Source organism: Diabrotica virgifera, chromosome 6, assembly GCF_917563875.1.
Source record: "Diabrotica virgifera virgifera chromosome 6, PGI_DIABVI_V3a".
Classification (NCBI taxonomy): domain Eukaryota; kingdom Metazoa; phylum Arthropoda; class Insecta; order Coleoptera; family Chrysomelidae; genus Diabrotica; species Diabrotica virgifera.
The window spans coordinates 188,628,227-188,651,592 of record NC_065448.1 but is presented as its reverse complement, the minus strand read 5'-3'; the positions used below and the strand labels follow the sequence as shown (position 1 = coordinate 188,651,592).

At 33.0% G+C, this 23,366-nt stretch overlaps 1 protein-coding gene across 1 annotated transcript in view; it reads left to right on the top strand.

Annotated features, from left to right (window-relative positions):
• LOC114328049 (uncharacterized) overlaps nucleotides 1–23,366 on the top strand; it is a 101,803-nt gene that overhangs the window by 2,880 nt on the left and 75,557 nt on the right. Inside the window, exon 2 of the mRNA XM_028276792.2 lies at nucleotides 17,596–17,744. Coding sequence (XP_028132593.2) covers nucleotides 17,596–17,744 — 149 coding nt within the window. The remainder of the gene's footprint in view (nucleotides 1–17,595; nucleotides 17,745–23,366) is intronic.

Genomic DNA, 23,366 nt, shown 5'->3' with positions numbered 1-23,366 from the left:
AATTTACGATACTATTGATCTCCCCTAAAGGATAGAATTATAAAATTTGGGGCAGCTCGAAAACAAGATTCAATTCAGTAATTATGCTTCCTCCACCACTTTTTACAATTTTCCCACTTAACTCTGAAAATATCAACCGCAAGAAAAAAATTGTTAAAAAGAAATTGTAGGAAATCATATTTGGAACAATTTTAGTTGAAAGTGGCGTAGATATTGAACAAAAACAATTGCTACAAAATCAAGCAGGTCTTACTCTCGCGCCATTATCGCATACGTAGTACCTTAAATATTAACTTTAGAAAAAAAAATTAAAGAGATTAAATTTGTGTAGAATTTAATTCTCTCTATTTTTGTATAGGAACATTTTTGTCGTAGGACTAATAATATACCAGATAATTCAATAATTATGCTCTAACTGTCACTATTTTCCGCCACAACTCGGAAAATATCGATAGCACGAAAAAATTGTAGACATAGAAATGATAGAAAATTATATTTTCAACAATTTTGGTTGTTATACTTTTTATCGAAAAGTTGAAAATGGCGGAGAGATTGAGCAAAAACGGTTCTCGTTTAAAATCAAGATGGCGGCTAACGCAACGGCGGAATTCAGTCGAGATTTTGAATTTACACTACTATTAATCCCCCTAAAGATTAGAAAAATAAAATTTGGGGCAGCTCCTAATGCAAGGTTAGGCCTGTTATTTGTCTAACCCGACTGGACTATGTTCTGACGTTATAATACTCATTTTTTGTAAGAACGCACCACCTTACTGAAAATTCAAGCAGATATAGTGCACAGATCAAGATCTCGAACACAAATGTCCAAAATAAATATTCTTCTTCAACAAAATTGTTTTTTACTGTTGTTTTTTTTTTTCGGCGAAGACACCCTTCAACTTGAAATGTTATGGGTTTGCAGATACCTCAAGGAGACGATAGACAAATATTACAACATTCTGCTAAAAATTAAAACTTATTTTTAAACTTTCTTTCTGGTTCAAAAATTATGCGATACTTTTTGTAATAATTAGTGTATTTAACTACATCGTCAATAAAAAAATAAGATATGGCTAAATGCTTAAAATCGTCAATGTTTAGCAAAATTTATGAAACAGGAAGATACCACCAATTGTCCTTCACATAACATTTCGAACATTTGTACTTATGGTAGTGGTCTTTTCGGGCCGCTGATCACAGTTTAAAGAAGCAGAAGAAGAAAAAGAAGATTATTAAGCTTCTTGACAAGTGACGTCCGCGCATCACTGTTTTTTTTCTGTGCGTGTACTGATCACAAGTGCTTTCCAAATAGTTTTATAAAAATTATTAGACAGTGTTTAAAATACCACAAAAGTCATCAGAGAATAATTGTGTATCCCGAAAGAGGCGGAAATATGAAAATTTGCAACAGAAACTGGTAGAGTTAAGGTATTTATATGATATTTTTGGGTTTTATCCCAAAAGACCAAGTTATTTATAAGATATTTTTGAATCATTTTATGTTAGATAAATTAAATTATGTGTGAATAGATCGAACTATAAATATTTAATATTTACGAAATGACAATTTTAACCAAATTCAAACTTGGGGTCCTTTTTTGTTGTTATCAATATATTTTCTCTGTTGTCATAGTTACTATATCTCGCCTTCTTCCCTATTCGAAATACTCAAAACGTCAATAGTATTTGTCAAAACACACAGAGATGTAACAGGCGCTATGTTGCCACACTGCACTGGTTTTCCTATTAATGTTTATTTTGTAGCAAAATGTCCGACAGACATGATATTATGCAAAAATTTATATTTTTTGTGTCAATAAGGATACCTTAAGGTAGCCCAAAGTATACAGACTACATTATTAGGGGTTTAAAAATAAAATTATAGCCCAAAGGTTTAAAATAGAACAAAATAAAGGGTTTACCAATAAAATTAGAGCAGGGGTGCTTTTAAGCAGCCCAAAAAATCTTTATGATTATTTGACCTGCCTCTATTTCAGAGGTACTCTACAGTAGTCCAGAAGTTTAGAATAGAACAAAATATATTAGTTTAACTGCTTTTGTAAATTTTACTTCGATTTCACGTTACAAGCAAGTTTACTTGCACTAAATTATTTGTTTGGTTTTGTGTTCAAACAATAAAACTAGAGCAGAGGTATTTTTAGTAGCCTAGACAATCTTTATGATCATTTTATCTGCTTCTATTTCTCAGAGGTATTTTTACAGTAGCCCAGCAGTTTGGAATACAATAGAATTATATTTATTTCACTACTTTTGTAAATTCTACTTCGATTTAAGATTACAAGCAAGTTTAATTACACCAAGTTTTTTGTTTGGTTTGTCTTCAAACAATAAAATTACAGCAGAGGGTACTTTTTTAGCAGCCCAGACAATCTTTATGATTATTTTATCTGCTTCTATTTCTCCGAGGTACTTTAATGTAGCCCAGAAGTTTAGAATACAATAAAATGTATTTATTCAACTACTTTGTGCACATTTTGCATAGATTTCATATTACGAGGGTAGTAAGTTTACTGCTTACATTAAATGTTTGTTTGGTTTGTCCTCAAACAATAAAACTAGAAGAGGGTACTTTTTTTTAGTAGCCCAGAAAATCTTTTTTTTTTGAGCTACTCCTATTTCGCAGAGTTACTTATAGTAGCCCAGAAGTTTAGAATAGAATAAAATATATTTAACTACTTTTTGCACATTCTGCATTGATTTTTATCGTCTACCTTAATATTACAAAGTTAGTAAGTGTACTTACAATAATTTTTTGTTTGGTTTTGTCAAAAATATTAAACAAAGATACAAAATCAGCTTTATTAAGTCATCTCGAAGTCATTACGAAGCCACAAAAGACCACTGTTTATCCAAAGACTATACCACAAAGCCAAGCTGCTGTTTCCACTCAGCATCCATCAAGAGTTCTTTCAGAATCTAGCAACTTTAATCAGCAGCGTTTAAACTTCAATCCAACCTTGAGCAGACCAAGAATTGGACAAAGTCAGTACTCAAATCACCCTCTACTAGCATCGAGATGCAAACAATCGAACAGACAGCAGTACCAAAAGCAAATGAGAACAACCAGGATGTCATACTAAATGTCAATAAAAATTAATAGGGTAATATGGCTAACTGTATTAAAATATGGAAAGGGATTACTTCAGATAAGAAATTTTTAAGTTTGGTCTAAGGTTTTAATATTTTATTTAAAACAACGCCCTCTGAAGAGAGAGCACCAAAAGTTCTCATAGACCCAAACTGGTCGTATGACAAAAAAAAAAAAAAAAAAAAAATTACTTGAAAAGTAATTAAAAATTACTATTTCTCCTTCTTCACATACAAAAGGACAATTTATTTTTCGTAGTTTTTTGTGCCTAAAAAGACGGAAATCAGAGATTTTGTTTTGAATTTAAAACAATTGAATTGCTTTATAGAAGCCACATATTTTAAGCTGGAAGACTATAATAGGTCAGTCCTCAAGCTCATTTTCAAGGGTTATGGCAAAAATAGATTTAAAAGTTGTCTATTTTGCTATTCCTGTTCATTAAAATTCTAAAAAATATTTAAAATTTAAGTACAGAACTTTTTTATATTAATTAAACTGTTTACCGTTTGGTTTGAATAATATCTAGGCTTTTATATTTACAAAAACTTTAAAACCAGCCCTAAATAATCTAATAACAGGAGGCTTTACTTTTGTCAATTTTTTAGAGGACCATTTACCAATTTCAAAATCATATTTAAAATGTAAAGAAAATATTGTTTAAACATTTTCTATGTTTTTTCTGCTTGGGATTTACTATAAATAAAAAAAAAGGAAAAGTATACTTTCACCCCCACAAAATATAACTTTTCTTGGTTTTACGTTTGATTCGAACCTGATATATTTTGCACCTGCTGACTAAAAAAAAAATCTAATAGTATTCAGAACATCAAAAATAAAAGTACATGTAAAATAAGATCATTTGCAGCCTTAATCGGTCAGTTTGTAACAGTTCGTCCATTTATGGAAGTTAAATATGGAAAATTATACTAAAAAAAACAATATATAAATAAATACAAAAGAAAAGTAGCCTCTTTCTTAAACTAATAGTTATAACACTAAAATGGCCAAACCTAAATACTTAAAAATGATTACAATTGGTGGTTAAATAACATACCAATTAGTGAGCAAAATATAAAATAATCCAATTATGTACTTGAAATATTTTGCGATGCATATATCTTTTAGCATGGCGGGTATGCTGCATTGATAACAAAACTCATGGTTTTTGGAGTCATGAACAACAACTACATATAAATGTACTCCAGTTACTAGCAGCATATAGTGGCTTGAAATCCTTTTTCAACGAATATAGGAATTGTAACATTTTGCTAGGAATAAATAACGCAAGATGGGTAGTGTACAGTACTCAACATTTGCAGATATGTTTAATAATTCTGTGAAAATAGGAATTTAAAAATTATTTTTGCATCTGTAACAGTAAAAAAAAATGCTTTTGCCTGACTCGGAATCAAGATCTTTAAAAATAGAAACAGAGTAGGTATTCTTTAAGTGATAATTGTGTTGCTATAATTTTTGAGCAGCTTCTTATTCCAGAAATCGATATGTTTGCCACATATCCTAAAAAAAAAAAATGTGCAAGGTATGTAATTTTGAACCCTGACCCCGGATCAGAGAAAGCCAATGCCTTAACTCTAGATTGGCATGGATTTAAATTTTATGTTTTTCAGCCTTGGTACACAACCTTTGACCACCATATCTTACACAACCAAAAAGATAATTATGGACCTGATAAAAATTTAATCTAGAATTTTTTTTGGGGTTTTATATCCAGGACATCCTTTGGGTTTCCATATTCTTGTCAGGCAAGCTTTTTAAGAAAAGGCATTCCTGAGGATTCCATCCCATCTATTACAACAAATCACTAAATCTGTATGATACAGTTTTCAAGAGATGGTGACGGTTTAGTATAAAATAATAACCATTTTGCTTATGAATTATCAAATTTTAATTTTATTAAATCTATCGTAGGACCGGATTATAATAATTATAGCTCGTATTAACATTCACAGTGCTGCATTGGCGTTGATAGAAGATATCCTAGAATATTATAAAAACATTTTTAAATTTTTTTACAAATGTATATATAACCTCAAACCTGAATTGCCCAAATATTAATTAACTTGGGACCCTCTACCAGTATTACTTTATTTAGAAACATTATTTCGTCTCACAAGCCTTTCCCTGAAAGGTCTTACTTACAAACTTGTAATGTTGATTGCACTCACTTCAGTTCAGAGGTTGCAAACCCTGTACCTAATAAAAATTCAGAATATTTTCATGGATCAAGATAAAATTGACATTTTGATATAACATAGGATAAAGACTTCCCCAAAAAATAATAATAATAATAATAAATAAACAAATATCAACCTATTTAAAACAAAAAACACAGTTAAGAGTGTTTAGAGATTTCTAAAACATTCGTCCTCAATCGGAAGACAATTTGTTTATAACTAAAAACAAAAAAAAAAAAAGAGACGTATAAAGCAACATCTACCCAGGCGTTGAGTAGATAGATATAACATTTTTTTAAATTAAAAATATAGACACTAATATTTTTAAAGTGTATAGTGTCAGACATGCATCTACCTCAGCGGGAGTTAGAACTGGATTATAGAAGATATTAGAGAGACGGCGAGATGGACAGAAAATTCTCAAGTATTCAATATTTTTTATAATAAACCTCTAGCAAAAGATTACGGACTCTTTGCAAAACCGTATTGTCTGGTGAGTCCATGTAATTGTATGTAATTGTAATTATATTACATGTGTAGGTTACTAATATTAGTAAGAATATTAATTTTCTTATTATGTTTATTTGTACCTGGTTGAAAGTACACATCTCATATAATTAAAATATAAACATGAATCTTAATTAATAATTGCTCTAATATATTAGTTAGGTATACATATTATATATTTTGTGTAAAGTTTCTAAAAAAAAAAATTGCTAAGTACTATTCATTTTTGGATTGCAATGTACTTTTGTTTATTTATCGCACAATATTGTTTAATCTTTCAACAGCCTACCATAAGTACAAATGTTCGAAATGTTATGTGAAGGACAATTAATTGATTGGTTGACTTACCTGTTAAGGAGGGACAATCATAATTGTCCTATCTTACATTTCGAACATTTGTACGCTCCCCCCCATTGATTCTTTTGAACCCACCCATGTCTTGTGCGATAAAAATAAAATAAAAAAAAAACAGTGATGCGCGGACGTCACTTGTCAAGAAGCTTAATAATCTTCTTTTTCTTCTTCTGCTTCTTTAAACTGTGATCAGCGGCCCGAAAAGACCACTACCATAAGTACAAATGTTCGAAATGTAAGATAGGACAATTATGATTGTCCCTCCTTAACAGGTAAGTCAACCAATCAATTAATTAAGTTGCATGTTACGATGGTTGTATGGTACCTATATAGTTTTTCCATTCAGCAAGCTTATTAGTTATTTCGCGAAAGAAACGATGGTTGCTCCTACATTTTATCTTGCACAGATTTTTGGAAAAACCACAATACGGTTTGTCTGAAACGGTTTCTGAATGCAACAGACTATCACGATATTATTCTCGAACATATTGTTGTACCCGTTGCACAACAATCTGGTCCCCAATTTTAATCAATGTACGACAATGCGCGTCCGCATACTGCCAGGGTCGTGCTAACATTTCTCGAAGATAATGAATTTTACCATGGCCTGCACATTCACCAGATTTAAACCCAATTGAGCATGTATGGGACATATTGGGGAGATGCATATTGCAACAAAATTCAATTCAACAACTGTTTGAAGGCCTTTCAATGCCTTCAAATAAGTCATTGACCTAACAGCTGTAGAAAACTAGTCAACAATCGTGAAGGTCATACCTATACTAACTTAACCTAAAGACTACTTTGTTGGGAGTTGAGGGGCAACAAATTAGTTTTTTTTTTTTTTCGTTAGCATTGTTTGACTTATGGAGTTCCCTTTTAATTTTTTTAAGAGCTATTGAAATAATTCTAGGAAAAAATGTTTATTTTATATTCGGGACACTTGTTTCTAACTTTTTTTTTAGTATTTGAAATGAATAATTTGAAATCCTGTTGTAATATCTCTGCATTTTATTTTTGTCGCCTAGATTATTTTGATTTGTGTATTTACTTTCTGGAGCATTCTTCACTTAGTTAATTTAATTTGTTAAAAGCAGTTTAGTTGCCGTAATATTTTAAGTTAACCTTATTTCTTCACACAATGGAAGCATATGTTGCCATTTCTTATTTACTCTAATATTTATTTTCCAACTATATTCAAAAGGAAGTCGACTATGGCAGTCGCTACATAAACTTGCAAGGAAAATTTATATAAACCGATAATATCTACGCTTTGGTTGGCCCAGTTTAGCAAGAACAAGTTGCTGCTCCGTAGTTTTAGTTCATTTACTATTTTAAATTTTCCTGAGGGAATTGGTGAAGAGAACGATTCTGATTCCCAACTTACCACAACTCTATTACTACATAAACTTGTAACTTAGAATTATAGCCAGTCGGGTTTAAATTTCCGTGCTCGGTTTCATATCTCAGATTCTACAATATGCATTTGACGATTAAGTTTGAGAAAGAGTTGAGACAAATTGTTGGGAATTAAAAATGATGGTCTAATTTGAAATTACATCATTGTATGGTTTATTTTTTAAATAGAAGGAGTAAACGAAAATGACAGATTTACACCCAATAACGTCAATAGAAAAATAATCAGATTCATCTTATTTTTTGGTTGATCACGTCGTCTTTTGACGGTAATACATAAATATTATATTGTACTAATACATCGCTAAAGAGTTTTAAAAAAACTGTTTTTTTATATAGGTCATCATTATCATCAGTGGCATTACAGCTCTTTATAAGCCAAAGCCTTCTTCAGAAAAATCCTCCATTCGCCCCTGTCTCTGGCAACTTTTCTCCTAGCTCTATTTCCAATAGATGTTAAATCATTTTCTAAGTTGTCTTGGTACCTAAGTCTCGGTCTTTCTCCTTGATCGTTGTCCTATCGACCCTCTTCGGCCAAAAACTTTTCTGACTATGGCATCTTACTCTCAACTGATTACATGACGTTGAAACCATCTAAGACGTTGAAACAAAAACGACAAAGGCGAAAGACCACCCCAGCTAATTGAAAATACCATCCGAAAATAATACTTCAACCAACTAAGATAGCTATCGTTCACCCCAGCCTAGCTCAGTATCTCAGGGTGTGTGCTCGTCTTGTCCTAATCTTAGATATGAACTCTGAATATTTAGAATGAAAGCAAACAAAACAGTACTAATCATGTTTATTGTTCATAAAGATATAATAAAAATATGCCTTATTAAATGCATTAATAGATAAAAAAAATCCGTAAGGAAAATTCCCTGTAACTGTCTGTATACCATTAATTACAAAAATTGAAGAAAATCTTCTGTGTAAAAGGTATATTTATTTAAAACCCCAATAAAGGGCTACATTAAAAGTCAAGAAGAAAAACTAAAAACGAGCCCTTGCCGAATAATCGTAAAAAGTAGTAATTGACAAAGGATAACTTAAATGGAATTAAGATGAGGGGAATAGTTAAAATTTTATTTACACGTGCATTTACGAAATTTAGAAAGAAATAGGTATTTAAATCTGACCATGTGCTCGCAGACATGGAAGATTAGGTTCGATACGTAAAAATGATATTATTGTAATTAATATGATAAGAATAAGAACTCACCCCAAGAGAATATGTAGTGTTGATGGAAAATAAATCTAATATTCAAATTACATGCCTATTTAAGGAATAATTTTCTCTTTTAATGTAGCCTTTTATTGGGGTTTTAAATAAATATACCTTTTACACAGAAGGTGTTCTTCAATTTTTTAACAAATACATTCAAATTCTTGCCAAAACTAACAATTATGGATTATACTTATGGCTTTTGGTATCTGGTTCGATGGTAATTTCTTTATGTCGAATGGTACCGCTGTAGACTTCTTGTAGACCTGGGCAGATGTTCGGCCCTAGGCCCCTGCAGCTGGAGATGGTAGTCGTTGCAGTCTAGATGTCATCTTGTCTTCGCCTTATATCACCAGTGATGTTGACGGCTTGAGGCTTCCGAAGGGAAAATGGTTGATTTATTCCCAAAAACTATAAGATAAAAACACATATCAAACATCGAGAAGAAAAACTAAAAACGATCCTTTGTCAAATAATCGTAAAAAGTAGTAATTGACAAAGGATAAATTAAATGGAATTAAGATAAGGGGAATAGTTAAAATTTTATTTACACGTGCATATATGAAATTTAGAAAGAAATCCGTATTTAAATCTGACCATGTGCTCGCAGATATGGAAGGTTAGGTTCATCATCATCATCATCATCAACCCGTACGCGTCCACTGCTGGACATAGGTCTCCCTCAGCTTTTTCCATTTATCTCTATTTTGTGCGGCTTGCATCCAGTTACCGATAACATGTTTCAAATCATCGGCCCATCTGGTTATTGGGCGTCCTCTGCTCCGTAGTGCTTCTTCTCGCGGCCTCCACTCGACAATACGTTTTGTCCATCGGTTGTCTGGCAATCTGGCGACGTTTCCTGCCCAATTCCTTAAGCGACGCGATTTTTTCGACAGCGTCTGTTGTTTTTGTTCTACGGCGTATTTCTTCGTTTGGGATTCGGTCTCTCAGGGAGATACCCAACATCTGGCGCTCCATAGCCCTCTGAGTTACGCGAATCTTGTTCACTACCTTTTTTGTTAGTGTTAATATTTCGGCTCCATAAGTGAGTACAGGCAACACACATTGGTCAAAGATTTTCCTTTTGAGGCATATGGGCAAGTCCGATTTAAATACATAATTAAGTTTACCAAACGCTGCCCAGGCTAATCCTATGCGACGTGGGAGTTCGCACGTCTGGTTATCTCGTCCCAACCGAATTTCATATCCCAAGTACTTATAAGATGCAGTCTGCTCAATATTCATTCCATCAACAACAATATTACGATTTAGCACCAGATTAGTCATTATTTGCGTCTTGTTGATGTTAATCTTTAGTCCGACCTCTAAGGAAGCGTAATATAATTTGTTCAACATTATTATTGCATCATCCATACGATCGGCTATAGGGACGATGTCATCTGCGAATCTCAAATGACTGAGCTTCTCTCCATTTATATCGATACCATATTCGTTTAGATCAGCCTTCTTAAATGTGTGTTCTAAAAGGGTTGTGAACAGCTTTGGTGAGATGGTGTCTCCCTGCCGTACTCCTCGCTGTATACAGAATGTATTTGTTTGTTGTTCAGACAGTCTTACGCTAGCCGTTGCCGTTTGGTAGATATATTTGATCATGTTAATGTAGCGATGGTCTATTCGGCATTCTGTCAATGCTTTTAACATTTTCTCCTGGCTTATGGTATCGAATGCTTTCTCGTAGTCCACGAATATCAGTGCCAATGGTTTGTTGTATTCCGCAGAGTTCTCTATTAGGTTTTTTATTACCAGTAAGTGGTCGTTAGTGCTATATCCAGATCTAAATCCAGCTTGTTCTCTAGATTGATAGAAGTCTAACTTAGCCTCCAGTCTTTTTTTGATAATTTTTGTGAAAAGTTTATATATGTGTGATAGCAAACTGATAGGACGGTAGTTTTTCAGATCTGTTATGTCACCCTTTTTGTGTAATAAAACAATTACTGCATTGTTCCATTGAGAAGGAGTTTTTCCTTGGTAAATGCATTGGGTGAAAAGTTTGGCCAAAGCCTGATAATTTTATTTCCATCTTGTTTGATTGCTTCGATTACTATTCCGTCATCGCCAGGGGATTTATTATTTTTCATTTCTGAAAGTACCTTTTTAACTTCATGTGGTGTTACTTCTGGCATTAATTCTGATCCCTGGTTTGTGATTTTGGGCAGGGGCTGATCTTGCGTTTCGTTGGTGCTCTTATACATTTCGCGATAAAACGATTCGACAACCTTGACGATTTCGGCTTTATCCGTGGAAATGTTGCCATCTTTGTTTCTGATTTTGTACATATTTTGTTACCGATGTTATTCGTATTACGCCTCAAAACTTTTAAACCTTTGTTTTCTTGAATTATGTGAGTTATTTTTCTTGTGTTGTTTTCTCTTATGTCTTTTCGGATTGATCGGTGGATATCTTTATTTAATTTCTTCAGTGTTGTGTAGTTGGAGTCGTATTTTTCCGTCAACTGTCTTCTTTTACTTATTAACTCTTTGGTACTTTGGCTTAATTTTTCTTTATGGGTCACGACAGTCGGGCAGCACTCCCTTTTTGTTTCTTTTAGTGCTTTCGTTATGACATTATTTGCTTGTTCAATGTCTTCTATGTCGTTTTCAAGGTCTTGTATACGTCTGGTTAGTACATTTTCATAGAGGTTGTTGTTTCCTGGGGGAATCCATTTCGTCTTTAGGGGAATCCATTTAGGTTAGGTTAGATACGTTAAAATGATATGATTGTAATTAATATAATAAGAACTCACCCCAAGAGAATATGTAGTGTTGATGAAAAATAAATCTAATATTCAAATTACATGGTTTTTTAAGGAATAATTCTTCCCTTCCATTTTCAGTTTGTGTCAGAGAGTAGGGATGAAGTGTCACTGTCATTGAAAACGACATTTGAAATGACGACCAAGTACGTATGAAGTAGCAGGCATGTTTCATATTGAAAAACAGATACTTAGAGATTAAGGATATACGGGGTACGTTTAGTATGTTCAGTTGATGATTTAAATGAAAAGAGATATAGTAAATAGAAGATAATTAAAAAGAGCGCCAACGAGTTTTTAACGAAGAAAACTGGTAAAACAAATAGAAGAAAATTATTGTTAATGAAATAAAAAAGAAAATAAAGTAAAATAATTATTGAAAAATAAAATAACATAGATGTGACATTTGTACCGTTACACACTCCTCTCACCCATCAGAAAAATTTTGAACACAAGTGAAAAATTTTTCTCAAAGAAATCAGGAACGTTACGTGCTACCTTAATGAATTTTGCAACGTCAGATTCTCCAAAACTTTTATACAACTCAAAGTGTAACGCCTGCGCCACAAACCTTGTTCTTTTATGCCTCCATATATTCGCCTTAGCATTTTCCGCTCAAAATGTTTGAGAAGTTCTTGGTCATTCTGTGTGTGTGACCAAGTTTCTGAACCATATGCTAGCACTGGTCTTATTAGTGTTTCGTAGAGAGTCAATTAAATTTTTCTAGGTATTTTTGAGGCCATATGTCTTCTTAAGCCACAGTAACACTTATTGGCGAGCACTATTCTTCTTTTAATTTCTTCACTAATATTGATATCTTTAGTTAGCAGCGAACCTAAGTACAAGAAGGTGTCGACACCTTCCAGTTCTAGGTCGTTAATTATTATTCTTGTAGGTGTTGGGTTGCTTGACCTAGTGCAACACATATATTTGGTCTTTGGAACAATTATATTTAGTCCCATTCTCTGTACAGATGCTCTTAACAACCGAAATGCTTCAGTCAGACATTCTGTGGACCAACCTGTGTTGTCCATGTCATCTATATATCCGACAAGTTGTACTGATTTGTTAAAGATAGTACCATTCATATTAATCTGGGACTCTCTAATAATTTTTTCTATTGCCAAGCTAAATAAGAGACACAATAGTCCATCTGCCTTATAGCCCGGCTACACGCACCGTCTTGCCTGTGCAGTCCAAAACTGTGCAGGCATGACGGAACAAAATAACTGTACACCGTACGTTGTCCACACGTGCAGGCCACGTAAAAAATTGGACTGCGCAAACTTCAGTCTTTCAGAGAATTCGACAAGATGAGCAGCACCGAAGAGGTTTTTTTAATGGAAGCGTTATTGTATTGTTTATTAATAAAAAAGCAACAAACAAACAAGCAACGACGCTGTAGAAGTAAGTGGAGTAAAAAGTGGCTCCTGCGGAGAATTTCTTAATTAACTACTGTTTGACGTGTCGATTTGCACTCTGGAAATTGTCCGCAGAAAAAATTGAAAGAAAATTAAGTTTGAAAATTCTAGGAAAATTTCTCATATTTAATTGTCTTTTAATTTTTTCTGAGGACGATTTCCAGAGTGGAAATCGAAACGTCAAGCAGTAGTTAATTAAGAAATGTAATTTTCATTACACATACAATTATTATGGCCCAATCCCATACAAACATAATACCATTGTATAACTAGACAGTTAAACAATGATAATACTACATTAAACATGCCGCAGGAAAACATTTCAGTATATTATATAAGTATATAAACTTTTTTCAGCGGTAGTATACCAATATTGGAAAAAAATAGTTATTCTTTAAAAAACGGTAAAAAAATTATACGATTTTAAAGAATTCCCCATTATAGAATCAATTAAAAATAAAAAAATAAAATATTACGTAATAAATAAAAGCGTATGCTTCATTTTCCTTATTCCTGTCGGAATATTCTCTACTCTACACCTTCCATAATGCTGGCAAAGATTTGTATAACTCTATAAATTCAGTTAAAAACTGTTTCGTAACACTTCTTATGTCGCTCATCTTGGTCTATCCACCTCGAAAACTTTTGCGGGACTGAAGACCGGACTGAACTACCGTCCACACGTGCAAGTAAAACTGTAGAACCAAAAACTGCACAGGTAAAATCTTCAGCATGTCGAGGAGGATAAAGTCCGCGCTTGGAGGCCTTTGCGCGATACAGTCTTGCCGTCCATACGCACGCTCTTACCTGCACAAACCAGACTGTGCAGGCATGCTTTCAGGCAAGACGGTGCGTGTAGCCGGGCTATTACTGTAAATATCTGGTCCGTTGTTGATTTATTTGGATTTATTAGGACGGAAACCGCACTGATATCCTCCCACTATTTGTTCGGCGTAGGGGAGGAGTAGGAAATGTGCAAAGCAATCTCCAGTGGTGTATGTCCGTCTGATCTTTCTTTAAAAATTACTGGAAATTAACTCATTCATGATGGCTTACGTTGGCCAATCGCCTTCTTCGGTTATATGTTGCAACAGAGAATGTTGTAACAGTCCTTCCAATAATCTGAAAACTTTAGCTATGTATGTGATGAAGGTGTACGTCCCAGTCTGGTTTCATATCAAACTGAAACCATTTTGTGTAAATGTATCAAAACATCTATGGAGACTCATCAAATTTTCACGTTATCTTTGTGAGGACCATCTCCAAATAATTGATCCAGTAATTCAAAGGAATGGTTGCTTCTCTCACCCAGAAAATGTGCTTCTCTCCATGTTATGTGACAAGAAAACACATAAGGGAGCTAGGTCTGCCGCAACTTTTGAAGGCAAGATCGGAACTCATAGATTATGTAAGGAAGTTTGTTGTCCCGAAGCTTAACTTTAATGAAAATGACTACATTCATATAATTAACTGGTCGGAAAAAGAAATTACTGATCCTCCTACGCCAAAACATATAACAGACGAGGACTTAAAAATGTATATAAGTGAAGACAGAGACCGTAGGTGTCAGGTGTAGTGTGTGAATTTTCCGTGTTTTCCCTGTCATGCACAGGCAGTGAAAAGAGTCATAAAGCTCGTGACTGAGTTATCTCTTAGTGTCTGTGGTCTTGAAGCAAAAATGGCTTTGTTAGAGCAAAGATTTCTTCCCAAAAGGTTATGACCAATTTTGAGACACAAAAGAGTAAAGAAATCTTATAGCAATGTGTACATACAGCAATGATAGCAATGTTAAATGTTATTAGAAACAATATTTCACTAAGAAATGTTAGCTATGGCACCAGGTTAAAAAATATTTAAAATTTTCTCTATTTTTTGTTAAAAACCTATATTTTCAAAGCTTTTGCGGCACCTCAAGATGTAAACCTAGAACAAAAATATTTCGTAGATTTATTGTAGACATAATAAGGCAACTTTCTTTGAAGTTCTTTGAGAAAAATTTTTTTCCTATCCTTTCGTTCCACCATAACCTACATACGGTATTTTCAGTATACAGGGTGTTTCATTAAGAAAGTCCAATTTCTAAGTTGTAGATTCTAGACTTCAAAATATTAAGATTTAACCCAAATCACTTAAATAAAATGTGACTCATGATTGAGTCACATGTTTTTGGCTCAGTATTTTAAAACCATTCGACGTATCCCTTTTATACTTGGCAGAAAGTGTAGGTACTGTACACTCTACTAAATTATGATAAATAAACGTTTCTGGCTACTAACAGAGGCATACCACAGTGGACAGTGAATGGTTGACCCTTCCCGCTTTTTGGATTCTCCAATACTCTCTATGTAAATAATATATACTCCACTCGTAACGATAAAGTCATTAACTTTCGAGATATTTGAAGTTAAACATGTAACGGCACAGTTGTTATTGTGATTAATGTATTGTGCTGCTAAATTTGTATCGTCAAATATCTCTAAAACCAATGATTTTATCGTTAATAATGAATAATATACTCTTGAGTCTAATATTCGCTTCATATTAATATGACCTAGAAAGTTAATTTTTTCAATCTTCGTCTTGTAGCGCTGTCTCCTTTGGTGGAGGTTAGCGACTACACTGGCAAATACGTCTCTGTTTAATGCAGCTATAATCAAATATGTTGAAAAAATGCCGGTCCAGGCTCTGATATTTTTAAGCCATAAAATCTTTCGCCTTCCGGGACCCCGTTTTCCTTTGATAGCCCAGTAAATGAACGGGAAATTCGGCGATACCGTGTAATTTTCAGGGGCAACTCCGAATTGCATGAAAATTTGGATTTAGGTTCTACTTACCCTCCACTTCAAAGTTGAAATTGTGCCGTTGATTGCTTTTACTTGGGGGGTGACAGTCACCCCTTCTCGGGGGTGAAAAAACATACGTTCAAGATAAGACCGGAATTGGATAAATTGACTGATTTTAAGCAACTTTTGTTTTATAGAGTTTTTTACGTAAGTCAATACTTTTCGACTTATTTGCCATTGAAAATGTTGATTTTTCGACAAAAAAACTACGTTTTCAGACGGTTTTTCGCAAATAACTCAAAAAGTAAATATTTTATCGAAAAAAATATCCTTACCAAAAGTGTAACTTATAAAAAACCCAAAAAAATGGTGTGTCAGTCAAGTCTATAAATCAAATAAAAACAAAGTTGCAGCTCATGAAATATACGTTCTTATTCGTCTAATTACAAATCGAATATTTCAAGGTGAAATCACCGAAAAATTAAGCACTGTTCGGGAAAAACCCATTTAAACTTTTTTTAAAGTGTTTATAAAAAGCTTTGGTTTAATTGTTAAAAAAGTTTTAGCATTAAAAATAAGCGAGTTACGCTCAAAATAAAGTTGGCCCTCTTTTTTTTGTAAAAAATCATGAAAATCTCGCCGTGTTTAGCTCCCCAAATGAAATTAATCGCTACCGCTTTACAAACAATTTACTTACCTATCTATTTTTTATATGATCTGTCAGGCTCTCCGGTTTAAAGTGTTTATTTTTGAAAGGGTTATAATTGAGAAAGCTTGAATGGGTCACTAATCACGAGTGTATGCAAATTTTGAACAGCCATATCTTAACCAATTTTCGTCTTACGGAGAAACAAAATGAAACTAGCATATTTATAATAGCAAAATCTAAATTTTTTTACTCTTTAAGATTTTTCTTATCAATAATACTTTTTAAGTTATTTTGAAAAACTGAAATTTTTAAAAAAATTTTAGAAATTTTTTTAAACCAATCAAACTTACAGATCATATAAACAATATAGGTACATCCAGTTAAAATAGATGGTAAAGCCAAACGATTAATTTCATTTAGGGTCCTAAACAGAGGGAGGTTTTCACGATTTTTTTTACCAAAAAAAGAGGCCAACTTTTTTTTCAGTGTAACTAGTTTATTTTTGATGCTGTAAACTTTTGTAAAAAACAAATAATAAGCTTTTTTTCGATACTTTAAAAATGTTAATAAGGTTTTCCCGAAAAACGCTTCTTTCTTCGGTGATTTCGCGTTGAATTATTCGATTTGAAATTAGACGAATAAGAACGTATTTTTCATGAGCTACAACTTTGCTTCTACTCAATTTGTAGACTTTACTGGTACACCATTTTTTTCGTTTTTTTATAAGCTACACTTTAATCAAAAATATTTTTTTCGATAAAATATTTATTTTTTGAGTTATTTGGGAAAAACGGTCTGAAAACGTAGTTTTTTTGTCGAAAAATCAAAATTTTAAATCGCGAATAACTCGAAAAGTATTGACTTACGTAAAAAACTTGATAGAACAAAAGGTGCTTAAAATAAGTCAATTTATCCATTTCCGGCCTTATTTTAAACACGCGTTTTTCACCCCCCGAGAAGGGGTAAATGTCACCCCCCAAGTAAAAGCAACCAACGGCACAAATTCAACTTTGAAGTGGGGAGTAAGTAGAACCTAAATCCACATTTTCATGCAATTCGGAGTTGCCCCTGAAAATTACACTCCAAATCGGTCATTTATTGGGCTATGATCCTCCATTCAAATTTTTCAATATATTCATATGAATAATTAATTTTATTACAGGTAGAAACTTACTAGACTGGATTGGATTTGGTACTGGCCCGGAAACTGATCCTTATTTAGCTAGGACCAACGGTGCCTGTTTAAATGGTGATCTAGCAGAATGCTTTAAATCGAGAGCTCTGGCGTCCTTTGAGGACTTCTTTACAAAAGTAAGTTTTAAAATGCAGTTTAAAAGATGTTACAATAAATCATTTTAATATAAATTATTCTGTAAATATACATACAGACAAATTTAAATTGTCGGTTTAAAGTGTAATTAAATTAAAGCTATATCTTATATTTACTTCTAGTGGTGTGTTTAGTGTTGCCCAAAATCGATCTTGGTCTTGCAGTCTTGGTCTTGTTCTTGCGTTTTCGCAAGACCAAGACCAAGACCAAGACCGCCTAATTTTAGCAAGACCAAGACCAAAACTTACCTTGCAAGACTTGAGCAAGGACAAGAGTAAGCCTGCGAGACTCTTGCGTCTTGCAGTTAAAACTGAGGGTCGTTTTAGAAAGGTATAAAAGTTCGGCTATATTCTTAGATACTCTGTGAGAAAATAAAAAATTAAAAAAAAATTGAAAATCGGATTTATGCGCATTACGAACAATATCATAAACATACATAGCGAATCAAAATATCCATTAAAAAACACTTGACACATTTGACATGTACTCAGAGGTCATTATTATAATGTAAAAATAAAATGTTTTGTACAATCTTTCCCAGCAGACCAAATTTTCGCTCTGAAATTAATTGTCCAGATTTTGAGAATAGTCGTCCTTTAATCATAACATAACATTCCTGGTCCTGCGTTGCGACGCCTACAGTAATATCGAAATTCGTATAGAAACTTTTTAAAAATGTGTCACCTTTGCAAGTAAATAGACTTAATAAGTATATAAGTAATTAATTTTTTTCATTATTAGTTTTCTAGGAATCCAAACACCAGAAGTCTTATCGGTAGTTATTATAGTAAGACTATTATGTATTGTTTATGCTGACTGTGCTATGAGGTCACTCAGCTAAACTAAATTTGCCGAAATAACGCGGCTATTATTTAAAAGTGTCATAAGATAATGATACGAGACAAAAGTACAACATATAATGCCGGATATCGTGTAAACAAAATACCGAAATATTATTTTAATGATATACACTTCTCCAAGAAATTAACGCACCACCTTAAAAACGGGTCATTTTTAATGTCTCAGATTTCCTAAACCTGTTGTCCGATTTAAGTGATTGTTTTTAATAATGTTGTCTTATTCTTTATAAATATATCTGCAATAATATTGTTGCTAGACAGGTCAATTATTGTGACTGTATACCGGGTGTACCAATCGAACTGTGTTTTTTCTCACTCTGTGGAGTATTCTAGCATTATGCTAACTTATTATTCAAGCATGCAATAGCATTCTGAAATTAAAACTCAACTATAGCCTCACATTTTCTTAGCACTATGTTTTTTAATTCATTCAATTATATTGCATAATAAAAAAGTTAGGTAATTTTTTAACCAGCCATGTTTTTAATCAATACAGGATGTTTTAAATAAGTATGACAAATTTTAATGGGTAATTCTGCACGAAAAAGTAATGACAGTTTGATTCATAAACGTTTACTTTATAAATGCTTCGTTTCCCAAGTAGGGGGTGTTGAAATTTTTCTTACAAACTGACAATTTATTTATTGCTCTAAAACTGGTTGAGATATGCAAATGAAATTTTGTGGGTTTTGAGAGGTAGTTTTAACTTTAGTTAGTTAGAACATAGGCAGGTATCACTTAGATCGTGGGTTCAAACCCCACCCGGTGTCAGTTGTTTAGGTATTTATTAATTTGGCTAGTCTTTACTATGGCTATGATATTCAAGCTTATAATGTACATCTCTGTTACGTTGTTCTAAGATATGCAATAGGCTAATGGGCAACTGCGAGACTTGCAAGACTCTTGCTGCAAGACCAATACCAAGACCAAGACCAGGTGTACTGGCGCAAGACCAAGACCAAGACTGTCTAAGTCTCGTCTTGGTCTTGCATTTGGGCCACACTAGGTGTGTTGGTGTACAGAATATTAAATTTATAAATTTTTTATTATTACATACATGTAGGTATATATTTATTTTTGGGGCTTAACAGATTTATAGATCTAGTACTGAAATACAAACATTCATTGCTAATTTAAAAATAACAGCATCATCATAATCAATCAGCCCTGATTTATCCATTGTTGAATATACCTCCTCCAGATATTTCGTCCTTTTTCTGTTCTGCGCCTCTTCTATCCAATTCATTTAAATGGTGACAGTTCTTTTGAGGTCGTCGTTGGTGTCTTCCTCGTCTTCACTTGTCTGCTCGTAGTCTCCACTCAAGCAATTTTTTTTTCATCTGTCCTCTTTCATTCTTGCCACATGGTGTTCCTTAACAAATAACATACTTCTTCTTCTTCTTGTGCCACTCCTATCGGAGATTGGAAATCATCAAGGCTACCCTGACCTTGTTTACAGCTGACCTAAAAAGTTCATTAGTGGTGCAGCCAAACCACTCTCTCAAATTCCGCAGCCATGACATTCTTTTACGGCCTGGATTCTGTTTTCCTTATATTTTCCCTTGCTTTATATTTTGAAGTAATGCGTATTTATGACCTCTCATCAGGTGACCCAAATACTCGAGTTTTCTTCGTTTTATCGTTAAGAAAATTTCTGGGTCTCTTCCTATCCTTCGTATTACTTCAAGGTTTGTGATTCTTTCAACCCAACTTATCTTCAGCATTCGACGGTAGCACCACATCTCGAAACTTTCAATATTTTTTATGTTGTTCTGTTTGAGAGTCCAGGCCTCAACACCGTATAATAGCGTGGTAAATACGTAACCTCTTAGAATTTTTAATCGTAGAGGGATGCTTATATCTCTGTTGCAGAAGAATTTTCTCATATTTTTGAAGGTGGCCCTGGCAATTTCGATACGTCTTTTTATTTCATTGTTTTGGTCTCCAGTTTCGTTTAATAAAGTTCTTGAGTATTTGTAACTTGATAATTTTTCAATTTGGATGCCGTTTATACTAATATGTGCTGGTTGTGTAATGGTTTTACTGAAGACAATATACTTGGTTTTTTTGATATTAATGTTTATGCCGTAATTGTTGCAAGCAATAGGTTTGTTCTAGCAAACAGTCAAACTAGTCAGAAACCGTCAGCAAACAGTTGGTCAGTGAGAGAATATATTACAGTCACCAGTGCTATTCCCTCTACTCGAGCTGGTCCACTATTCGCTGATGGTTTCAAACCGTTTGAAACTGATGCTAGAACAAACCTATTATTTATGTTTTAATAACATACTACCACCCATTTAACCCGGGAACATCGCGCTCTATTCTGTCACGTAATCGGCCGCGCGTTAGATTTTGTCTAACAATACGAATTTAGACGCGATATTACCACAAATCTTTATGTTAAATATTTTTATTTACATGTAATGTTAGAAATATTATTTCTAACAATTATTAATGCTAATTTTTTCTCACAAAGCCATAAATTCCAAAAAAGAAGAAAAAGAAGAAGAAAAAGAAAAAGAAAAAAAAAATTAATTTACGCATTACTACACCCTTCCTAGAGGCACTTACGAGTGGAAAGTTGTGTTGCAAAATTGTTCATCAAGTTATCACGAAAAAGGATAAACTGTTAGATGTATTCTAACGGCGCGACTGCTCGCGGGTCTGACATCCGATTTAAGTACGCTTTTTGTCTGCTAAATTAATGTACTATCATTCTCCATTTACTTTTTGTTGTTGTTGTATTCTCTCCACGATGGACTTTTATTTTTATGAAATCTTATACGTTTTCAAATCATCTTTGCCTTTTTCGTCCTTTTATGTTATCTAATCTAACTCTTTACGACTTAAAGAGCAACTGCCGCAAGTTTTATTTTACATTTTTTTTAGTTATTTATTTATCGTATGTAATCTTCCACTTATACAGGGTGTAACAAAAATAGAGGTCATAAATTTAATCACATATTTTGGGACCAAAAATAGTTCGATTGAACCTAACTTACCTTAGTACAAATATGCACATAAAAAAAGTTACAGCCCTTTGAAGTTACAAAATGAAAATAGATTTTTTCCAATATATCGAAAACTATTAGAGATATTTTATTGAAAATGGACATGTGGCATTTTTATGGTAGTAGTATCTTTAGAAAAAATTATAGTGAAATTTGGATACCCCATAAAAATTTTATGGGGGTTTTGTTCCTTTAAACCCCCCAAACTTTTGTGTACGTTCCAATTTAATTATTATTGTAGTACCATTAGTTAAACACAATACTTTAAAAACTTTTTTGCCTATTAGTACTTTTTCGAAAAGTCAGTTTTTATCGAGATATTTTGAATATTTGTCAAATCCACCACATACTTGTATATGGCTAAGTACGATTATGGAGACTTGGTAATAATATGAAAATTTATTTATGATTTACATTTTTAGGTATATTTTGAACCATATTAAAAAAGAAGTAATATCTCGATAAAAAGTGCATTCTCGAAAAAATACAAAGAGGCAAAGAAGTTTTATAAACACTGTATTTAACTAATGGTACCGCAGTAAAAGTGTAATTGGAACATACACAAACATTTGGGGGGTTTAAAGGAACAAAACCCCCATAAAATTTTTATGTAAACATATTAAAAAAGAAGCCGCAACTCGATAAAAACTGCCTTACCGAAAAAATACTAAGAGGCAAAAAAGTTTTAGAAATATTGAATTTAACTAATGGTACCACAAGAATAATTTAATTGGAATGTACACAAAAGTTTGGGGTGGTTTAAGGGAGCAAAACCCCCATAAAATTTTTATGGGGTGCACAAATCTCACTTTAATTCTTTTTTAAGATGTTCCTGCCATAAGAATGCCACATGTCTATTGTCAATAAAAAATCTCTAATAGTTTTCGATATATTCGAAAAAATCGATTTTCATTTTGTATCTTCAAAGGGCTGTAACTTTTTTTATGTGCATATTTGTACTAAGGTAAATTAGGTTCATTTAAACTATTTTTGGTCTGAGAATATGGGATTTAATTTATGACCTGTATTTTCGTATTTTCGTTACACCCTGTATATTTGATTCCATATAAAGCTCTGATAGTGGAGTCACTGAAGGTGACTCCACTTTCCTCCGATTTCGTTGAACCTTCACCGATTTTCATGAAAATTGGCGAGTAGTTAGAAGATACTTCAAGGAACAAAGGTGACATGATGCCAACTTGTGCTTTTACCCTGGGGGTGGATGCCACCCCTTCTCGGGGGTAAATTTTTTTTTATTAAAAATAATTCCAGAAATCGATAGAGGGTCAACTTCTCAGCAAAATTTGTTATATAATGTTATTAACATAAATCAATACTTTTTGAATTAATAAATATCAAAGATTTTATTTTTCTTAAAAAAATGCATGTTTTAAAGCTGTTTTTCACGTATTAATCAAAAACTATAAGCTTTTGTAAAGAAGCTATTATTACCAAAATTAAAGATAATAAAATTTAATACACTCCCCACTTAAAGAACTAAACTTATGTTATTTCAAAGTGAGTTATGGGTAATTGAATGTATATTTTTTCGACGAGTACTCAAATCCAAGTATTCAAGCTTACATAACGGGAAAACGATGCATTTTATAGAATATACTTATTAAACACTTGTCAAAGCACTTCGGAATACCTATCAAATGAGCTCCAGTAGAAGTTAATAGCATCAAAATTAAGCAAGTTATGATGAAAATAAGAGAACCCTTTCGAT